This window comes from Penaeus japonicus, unplaced genomic scaffold (assembly GCF_977035675.1).
Source record: "Penaeus japonicus unplaced genomic scaffold, GWHDUDI00000001_assembly GWHDUDI00000042, whole genome shotgun sequence".
NCBI classification, from domain to species: domain Eukaryota; kingdom Metazoa; phylum Arthropoda; class Malacostraca; order Decapoda; family Penaeidae; genus Penaeus; species Penaeus japonicus.
In genome coordinates, this window is record NW_028234444.1 from 16,700,200 (window position 1) to 16,710,199 (window position 10,000).

Genomic DNA, 10,000 nt, shown 5'->3' on the forward strand with positions numbered 1-10,000 from the left:
CTACTTGTCTTGTGGTGATGAAAAGGTGTTTAGATGAAGAGTAAGAAGGTACATCACTGAATCAGAATTGACCCCTTCATTCTAAGTCCAGGGGTTCAGACGATTTATAATTTCTACTGCATAGTTCACTGATCAGTTAACAACAATTACATCAGTATATTTCGTATTGCAAACAAAATTGATGATAAATAGAATAATTAAGAACTTAAAAATAATCAAAATAAGATTAGTAATGACAGGTACATAAGCACAGGGAAATAATTATTTTATTTGCAAGTACTGCTTGCTGTGTGTTATTGCTTTGCAAAGCCAAAGGTATTCTGCATAGGTACAGATATTGCACATTTTGCTTTTTGCTTTAATCTATTGCGTACTAGGGTAAGGAAAAGGATCATATTATTTGCAAGCATATTATAGCTGATTTTTGCTACCTTGCAGTTTTTTGTTTACATTAGATTCTAATGAGAACTAAAGATTTGAAGAGTTTGAGAGCTATGTGTGAAAGTATTCCTCTGGTCTTTTATCTTTTTTTACACTATTTTGCTAGATATGAAAGATAGTTTACAGTGATGAAAATCATGTTTTGAATTTGTCATTTGAATAATGCTGATAATTCTTTCAAACTGATATTAAAAAAATTGAATATGGACTTTTAGCATAAGCAATGCAACATGTGATTGTAAAGAGACTGTGTTGTTTAGGGGCAGAATGAGACAATCAATATTTTACCTTTGGGATCAAATAATTGCAAGGTGCTAATAAACAATTGCAAGTGGAATATGTATGTGTATGCTTATGTGTATGTGTGACACACACACACACACACACACACACACACACACACACACACACACACACACACACACACACACACACACACACACACACACACACACACACACACACACACACACACACACACACACACAGACACGCATGCAAACACGCACACACAGACACGCACGCAAACACGCACACATAAACACACATATATACGCATATACATATATATGTACATACATATATATACACATAGATAGGAAAATAGATAGATAAAAGTATACATATAGATATAGATATATGTATGTATACATAAATACATGTATATATGTATATTTGTTATTTTATTAGGTACATTTAGTTTTATTTGTTTGTTTGTTTTTGTTTTTAATTAGGTATGTAGTATATGACCTTTGCTAAATTAAATAGGAATCCCCTTTTTGTTTAGTGGATGCAATATCTGGATGCCTTTTGCAGTACGAGTCTGTGCGAGGATTGGTGGATGAGCAGTATGTGGTAGCATTCTTGGAGTTGACGTGGGCAGGGCGTGTGCAAGGCCGCGTGTACATCCAGCTCCTCGACAATGCTGGTAGAACAATCCAGTTTATGTACTTCTGTACTGGAGAGCGTGGCCCATCGTACGCCGATACTCGCCTTCTCATGGTGACCCTCAAAGGGCAGCCAGGCGAGCAGCTCTGGGGCGGAGACTACGAGAACAACGACGGCACTGGTGGGGCCGCGCTGGAAGGCATGGAGCGCGGCGAGAAGAACCACCAGGACGTCGTGGCAGGATTAGTGGCCGGCTACTACTACACGGGCTACGGGCAGGACCACAATCCATCCCAGTTTGGCATTTACCTGAAGGACATGCCCGGCTATTCCGAAATGTCTTCCATTGGGAGGGTCCTCATTGGCCAAGATGTCCTGAATTCTGCTGCCAGTCTAAACAACATACAAATGGCATGCGTGGGGGACTGCGGCATCCTGCTGTCATACTAAAAGCTGACGTGGGATTCCTGGGGCATTTATGAGGGCTAGGATTTCACTCCTACCCTTTCAAAATAACCAAATATATTCAAAATAACCCAGAAATATTCATAAACAATATTCCTCATCATAGATAAATATATTATAGATTTAAATTATGAGTACATAAATTGATAAGTAAAAGAAGGAAATAGATGATAGATAGATATATGAATATATAAATATAATGTATACCGTATACATATTTTGCGTAACTACCATTAATGCATTCATTCCCTATCAGTATTCTATATTAAGTTGCTTTACTTCACTACTCAAGAAGGGGGGAGGGGGAATTAGTTATTTAAGATTTTGTGACATTTCTTAATTTGATTACTTGATAATTACTCTGTCAGTGTTACCAAGGAAAGGAAAATTTATATATATTGTGTTTACTTTTTTTTTTTTTTTTTTTAACACTTTGGTCCTGTTAGAAAAAAATTGGTGCTGTATGCATATAAGGAGAAAAAAAATTGAAGTAATACAGATGTATTTGAGAATCTCATAATAAAATGTAAACCAAAATTTGCAAAATGAAAATTATTTATATGAATATTGTTACTTTTATTATCCATTTCTTTAACATTCTTTTATCATTTTCCAAGAATTTAGAAAATAGAAATATTGGACTAAAACAGATCTTTATATTTTCATGTGAAAGATTTAACAGGTTGAAAGTATTTTTATAATGCCCAAGAAAAATTGTATTCCATTCATATTCTACTAAAGCATGCTGCATGTCTGATCATGTTTTGAAATTAAGTAAAGCACTTACCTTGAATTTATAGAAATTTGCTTTGCTTTGATGTAGAAAAATATATCTTCCTCTGTACTAGGAAGTCAAATAGATAAGCATTATCCTTTATTATTTGAAATGTATGCTAAATTAGTTTTATAATATTTAATCCTATCTCAAGAATTAATTATTTATCCATAGACTACAAGCAGTATTGTACAAATGTTTACCTGAGCCATCACCATCATGCAAATGGTTCATGCAGGAAAAGTACCTCAAGTATTCAGAACAAGCAATTTAAGTACTTTCTTGTCTTCTACATCTTTTTTAAGTAGTTTAACCCATCCACGACGGGGGAATTCTAGCCTTGAATGTCCCAATGCCGGGGCATTCCAATTATTAGGCCTAAATCAATTGAATGGCTGGCACAATACTGTGGCACTGTGCTTTTGAATGAGCGGTACAGTACTGTACCACCCGTCCAGTGTGGGTTAAGCAAAAAAAGAAGAAAAAAAGAAAAACAATCGGAGATCTATTTATAGTGTTAACTGATATGAGGCTTAATTTGGCTGGCAACTAAGTAAAATACAATATTCAGTAAATGAAGAGCATAATTAAAGTGCTAGGAAAGTGTTATATAAAAGGTTTTGGGAAACATGTTCATCACCTTTCCTTCAAGTTGTCAGAATTAAGTAGTTTCTTAGGAGGAAAGGGGGCTACTATATAAAAAGAAAGCAAAGACTACATGACTGGACTTCATATCTGAATACATTGCAAATAGTATGCCTCTTGATCAGTAACAAAGGATCGTTTTGGCATTTGCTTTTCACCTCTATCTAAGGAATCATAAAATATTTAGGATTTTTCACATTTAGCCTAACACACAGAAACACACACACACACACACACACACACACACACACACACACACACACACACACACACACACACACACACACACACACACACACACACACATACACATACACATATACACACACACATACACACACATACACATACATACACATACACATACACATACACATACACATACACATACACATACACATACACACACACACATACACACACACACACACACACACACATACATATATTATTCACACGAACATATATGTATTCATTATGTGTGTGTGTGTATAGTAAATAGAATACAAAATGATTTGTATATGTATGTATGCAAGTGTGTATGCATGTATATGTATGTATATAAATGCTTACATAGAGACAAATTCATCAACTCCTAAAGGACACACATAATAAATTTAGTCAGGGAGCCAGAAAATTATTGTAATAGTTTGAAGTCTCATACTGTAGCTTATGATCTCTAGATTCAAAAAAATACAACCAAAGTGATTATGACTCTTCAGTGCATTTCTATGTCAAATCGTAATACAGCACCTCCTGTAGGGGTTGATATAGACCAAATTATTCTTTCTTAGGGAACTCAATAATGGCAGGTGCTCTAACACGCACACTTTGAATTTCCAGTATGATGCCGTACGCAGAATGGTCGATGAGAACTACGTGGTCACTTTCCTGGAGGTGATGAATGCAGGCGTACTTCAGGGACGGGTCTACATCAAGCTCTTTGACGATGCCGGCCGGACACGCCAGTTTATGTACTTCTGCTCGGGAGAGAGAGGGCCTTCGTACGCCAACACCCACTTCTTGGAAGTTCTGCATAAGGGCCAGCCAGGGGAGCAGGTCTGGGGTGGAGACTATGAACACAACGATGGCACCGGGGGAGCAGCTCTGCCGGGGATGGAACGCGGCGAGGAAAACTTCCACAGCATTGTCCCCGGCCTCGTGGTTGGTTACTACTTCCCGGGCTACGGCTATGATCACAACCCTTCGCAGTTCGGAATATATGTGGCCGAGTGGTGCTACACCTCCGACATGTCATCGATTGGGATGGTGATAGATGGCTTGGACATAATCTCCACGGTGGCAAAACTCCCAGACATTAGAGAAAGCTCTGTGTCAGACTGCGGGTTTTTGTTGTTTCACTAAACTCAGAAATTTGAAAAAAATGATTGAAAAGAAGGATAATGTCTCATGAAAGAGGATCTGATGGATTGATATTTGGTGGATAAAGAAAGTTTGTGAAAAAGGCTAGGAGGAGGTATAACAAACTTTGAACTTTTCACCACAAAAATAACTGCTTTTTTTTAAACTGCGTAAATACATATTATTGACTTAATTTTATTGTTGCCAATCTACAATATTGTAGATAAACAACAAAGGCGAGAATAGGAATCAGATCTGATATGTTTAGAATTTATTTTTTTTATGTACTTTGAGTGTACAAAAGTTATTTGTAAGTGTACTAGTAAGAATGTCTTACATGTGTTGTTAACCCATTCAGTGTTTTTGGCTGGTATTTCATAGTTTATTGTTAACCCCCACTGTCATATCATTCATATACGTCATAAATTCATCAATTTTTGTCACTGATTTCTCATCATACTCATTAACATTGTGCATTCACATTGATTTTTTTAAATTAATTCATAACTCACGTAAACTGCCCTGTCTGGAGTGGTCTAAAATACCCGAGATTGTATTGGTCTCCACAAATTTCTTCAGTCTATTCTAGACTTGAAAATGTATGAGTCATGTGAATTTGGAGATAATTATTTTTTAAAGAATATGAGATAGATTGTATAAAAAAAAAAAAAAAAATCTTTGAATGAAGCTAAATGTAAGAAGAGTATATGAAGAGTTCACTGTTACTATGAAATTTGAGGAACGGCACTATGCAAAGCCTAGAAGAGTTGATTCTCCGCATTCATCGTCACTCACACTGACGTGGATAGCTTGATAAAAGGTGCGAAATAATCAAGAAAATGCGATGAGAAAAGAGAAAAACACTTTTGACAAATATTAAATGCATGTCTGTCATGTTGGTCTATGCAAAGATATCTTTCTTCAACTGCAATAATATTCTTAAGCATGCAAGCCTAGAGGCAGTTCTGGATTTCATCTGTTCTGAGGCCACACCTCCTGTGTGTGTGTGTGTGTGTACTGATGTCATTCTGTTCCCCAATCTATTAGACGGAAAATAGATTAAATTTCCATGTAGAATTCTCTGTGGACTAGAAAACACGTTATTGTCGTTACTGGAAACTGCTTGACTATTTTGAAAGTTTATAATGCTGAAAATCCATCTTCATTCTATATAAAAATATATATTCATGCATGACTTCACATATAAGGAAAAAGTCTGTTTTTCCACCTCTCACTGACGCTTATTATTATTAAAGATTTTATATGTTGCGACGTTTCTTTACCATGCAGTTCTATACAAGAGATTTTCATAATGAGCATTTTGAAGAGAAAAAGGGATGGTAAATACTGTTTTTGTTAGAATGAGGTAATTATATCTTTATTGAAAAATAGATAACACATATTTCATATGCACACCACTAAATATAATATCATATCACATCATAAACTAAGACAGAAATTAAAAAAAACACTTTATAAACTCCATTTTTTATCCAACAAATGCTCTTATCACATCATCTCAAACTAATAATTATCAAAAACTTTTACAACAGTGACACAACTTGACTAGTGCCAGGATACTCAGGAAGATTGAGCTGGTACTTCTTCTGCATCTGCGGAGGAACAAAACGACCACCCAGCATGTGAAACGTTCCTGTTGAGGGGGAAAGAAAAAATATGGTCTCTATAAAACTCCTGTATATTTATTAAATTTGAGTGTGTGTGGGTGGGAGTCGATATGTATATAGATGTCTGTGTGGTGGGTTGATATTTGAGTGCATGTCTGTGTGGAGGGGGTTGATATGGGTGTATGTGTTTTCCCAAAGAAATTATTTTTAAAATAATTATATCTATATCTGTGTATATACATGTTATGATAATAAGAGCAAAAATGATTATTTACGATCTTACGTTCTTTCTATTTTGTTCTTCCTATTTAAAATGATAATATACAATTATCATTAGTAATAACTACCTAACAATATATATCAGTACACAATACACACAATCTCTACCCTTTGGAAAGAACAACTGCAGCACAAACCTCGGAAGTGTTTGGCACATCGCTTGGGGGCAGTGAGCGAGATTAGCATGTCAGGTGCCAGAGCCGGGGTGTCCTTCGTAGGCCCTTCTTCCACGTGCCAGCCGGAAGGAATGTCCACGCTGACCACTGGGACACTCGTCTTAGGGAGGGAGGTACAGAGGGCACACTTTTTTATGAGCTCTTGAAGGGAGCAGATGGGTGTGTTTCAGATCACTTTTGTCCCGTTTTTTTTCTTTCTTTCTTTCTTTCTTTCTTTCTTTCTTTCTTTCTTTCTTTCTTTTTTGTTGAAATTACAAGCTATTTATTCCTTCAGTTATGATGCTTTATCATACCATGTGGTAATAAGTATGACTTTGCTAACATATCATATATAGACTGATATACAATACCATAAATCCAGAAAATAAGAGAAAACACACACATCTTAACATGCCTAGCCCAGGCTGAACACCTTAAGATGTGGCCCCTCTCAGCAGGGTTAAAGGGATGAGCTCCTTAAGGAAATATGTAGTAAGGAGGTAGTGCATATGCTCTTTACATGAATCCAGTAAGGTGTGGTTCATCATATGCTCTTTAAGGGAATACTTTAAGGTCATGGTTCATGTGTCTTATCAGAATGGTTTACATGTTGGAACAGTTATATAATATGCTATGCCAGTGACCAAAACAAAGCCTTAAGAGCTGATAGGAAGACAAGTGTGACTGGCATAATAACAGAAATAATATTTAAAATATTTCACCTGAGTCTACAAAGAAATAATACATCTCATACACAAATGTATTTCACACAAATTAAATTCACAGTATGCTAAAAACATTACCACAATACATTATTTTAAGAAATGCACTAACCTTGCTCAACAGCTCTATAATAGGAGCAAAGAGTGGTCTCACTGGAGGCTTGAAGCTGAATCCAAACAAGGCATCCACAATCAAGTGATATTTGCTGTAAAAATAGACATGATACTAGAGAATTTTCTGGTAAGAGATGCAAGTCTCTTTTCTATTGTTGATTTTATACTAAGGAGCGTAAAGCACATCTCCAGCTGCTGAGGGTCAGGTTGCAAGTCTCAGCACAACATGAATATTTACCTTCAACTCATAAAAATAAAGCTATTGCATAGTACACTTTGGGCAAAAAAAAAGGGAAATAACACATTACATGAGATAAATAGATTAGTAAAAATCATTCTGTGCTTTAAAGACATATACAAAATATTCTTTGCTTAGAGTATAGATACAACATCAGCAGGAAGATAAGATATCTGGTATTTCCTCAGGCAATGACACTTCAAAGTAAGAAAAGACCCAGAACACATACCTATTCAGAGTTTCCATATCGGGCATATCTTTAATGAACACTATGTCATACATCTGGCACTGCTTGACAAGGTTGTTGAACAGCGGTTTGTCAGTCGGCTTTGGGTAAAGGATCTCGGGCGTGAAACCCAGCAGTTTCAGGTGTCGTGCGCACACAAGCCCGTCCCCTCCATTATTTCCAGGCCCAGCACACACTAGTACTCCTTTGCCTGGGTTTGGCTTGTACTTCTGTGAGGGATGGCACGCGAGAATTGTTGAAGGTAGAGAATTTCCAAGGACCAACTCCGATCAGATAGTTTGGAAGGGAGGGTTCATTTGGTGTGGAAGTACAGGGTCAGTATGTTGAATACCAGTATGTGTTGCTTTGCTGTTGTAATAAAAATTTTGATCTATTCTACCTTCTACTACTTTGTGGAGAGAAAAATGTATTGATGTATATTTATCCATACATATGTATGAATGCATAATACAGATCGGTATTGTAAATAATAACTGTTATTCACAATCTGCTATCATGAATAAATTCCACTCCATCTCTTAACTTATAAGAAACCTAAACATCCATCTTTTTCTATAATTTCCTAAAATGATAAGTAGGTTATGATAACATTATTTCTAATATTTAATATATATCAAAGAGGAAACAACTCTATTGGAGACCTACCTCTGCAATTGCATGGGCACAGCTAAGGCCTGCTAGTTCCATCAGCTGATCCACACTGAACTGATATTCATTGAACAATTCCAGATCCACATTTATGGCCTCTTCTTGGTTCAGATGACGTACCGAGGACATGCTTCTTGTGGTGGTTTTTAGAACGTCGTTCCTCGAGCACTTCTCTTTGGCTGTTTTGATCAAACGGTATTAATTTGCTTTTCCAAAGAAACAACAAAAATAAACACATCTTTACCCAAAGAAACATACTAAATTAGTGTAAATATTTAAAAACAATATTTTCTGTAAGTACAATGCATGGACATAAACCTCTTATATAAATAAAGTAGCTTAAGTCTCTTTACTGACCACTTAACACAGGACAATGCTGCTGACACTTGCTGGCTATAATCTGAAGGCTGAGGATGCTCAGAGCAAGGCCTCGTGTTCCTGTCCTTGGCTGTAATACGGAGAGATATGCAGCGCTAGAGCGAGCTGTTAGCCTCAGCACTGAGGACAAGGAAAAAGAACATAAAGCAATAAGTGCTTTGTACTATAGGGCACACTTTCAATAAAGCAATGTCATGAAGCAATAAAATGGTTAATTTAGTGCATTAATTGCTTACCATGGCTTGACATTCTTTTAAGTAAGGTATTGCATTGCACATTTGATATTGGCACTAAAAATCCTACCAATTTTAATCAAGCTTTCAATATTTCTCCATATCTCAAAATGTCTGCCAAGTTACGTTCCAGTTAGCACTTTGTACAATAGACAAGACAACATTATGTAAAGTATGGAAAAGGAATACTTTTAATCTTTATCATAATGGGAAAAGATGGTTTTCCTTTTCTTTCTTTTTTCATCTTTTAACATGATTCTGAATTATTCAACTACTATATTCACAGTATAATTCATCTAGTAAACATTAAGTAAAAAAAAAATAAGGGCAGGGAACAGCTCTTTAAAGCTATTAAAAACATATAAGCATTTTTTTACTAATTCTCCTTAAAGTAACTAATAAACTAAATTAACTTACATAACGTGGATTTTACAAAGATCCCCATAAAGGTATCTAATAACACTTTGTTTGAGGCCAGTAATGCATGGCAAGCCAGCCTGAAATTACTAACACAAAAAGAAAAAAAGATAAATTAAAACCGCTTTGAGTAAAACCTTTTTGAATGTCACTCTCTTTCAGGTATTTGAGTGATCATCCTTCACCAAGACATCATGCTATCATGCCTAGGAGCATCAAATGACACATATTAGTCTCTAAGTTACTTGCTCTGTCCTTGCTAACTAAGGCTACATGAACCCTTACACAAATATGATGAACTGGTTAAAATATATATTGACCATCTAGAATTTTAGAATAGGAGAGTGACAGTATCAATATTTGCT

The 10,000-nt window shown here is 35.9% G+C and overlaps 3 protein-coding genes across 9 annotated transcripts in view; 2 read left to right on the forward strand and 1 right to left on the reverse strand.

Moving 5' to 3' along the window:
* LOC122254207 (uncharacterized) overlaps positions 1-2,359 on the forward strand; it is an 18,325-nt gene extending 15,966 nt beyond the window's left edge. The window contains exon 5 of the mRNA XM_086535037.1: positions 1,258-2,359. Within this exon, the coding sequence (XP_086391163.1) occupies positions 1,258-1,779 (522 nt within the window). The 3' untranslated portion in view covers positions 1,780-2,359. The remainder of the gene's footprint in view (positions 1-1,257) is intronic.
* Positions 2,360-3,924: 1,565 nt separating this feature from the next.
* LOC147466694 (uncharacterized) lies at positions 3,925-4,579 on the forward strand. The gene is made up of 2 exons (XM_086534976.1): positions 3,925-3,972; positions 4,058-4,579. The coding sequence occupies exons 1-2, from the start codon at positions 3,925-3,927 to the stop codon at positions 4,577-4,579; spliced, it is 570 nt and encodes a 189-aa protein (XP_086391102.1).
* A 1,347-nt stretch (positions 4,580-5,926) lies between these two features.
* Positions 5,927-10,000, reverse strand: part of Naxe (NAD(P)HX epimerase) — a 5,342-nt gene continuing 1,268 nt past the window's right edge. For 6 of the 7 annotated variants that reach the window (XM_086535042.1, XM_043017785.2, XM_086535038.1 and 3 more), the window contains exons 3-8: positions 8,965-9,105; positions 8,605-8,786; positions 7,942-8,168; positions 7,473-7,566; positions 6,621-6,759; positions 5,927-6,230 (exon numbers count right to left, since the gene is read on the reverse strand). In XM_086535042.1, coding sequence (XP_086391168.1) covers positions 6,121-6,230; positions 6,621-6,759; positions 7,473-7,566; positions 7,942-8,168; positions 8,605-8,736 — 702 coding nt within the window. In that variant the 5' untranslated portion in view covers positions 8,737-8,786; positions 8,965-9,105 and the 3' untranslated portion in view covers positions 5,927-6,120. The remainder of the gene's footprint in view (positions 6,231-6,620; positions 6,760-7,472; positions 7,567-7,941; positions 8,169-8,604; positions 8,787-8,964; positions 9,106-10,000) is intronic. The other variant, XM_086535043.1, reaches the window with a different exon arrangement.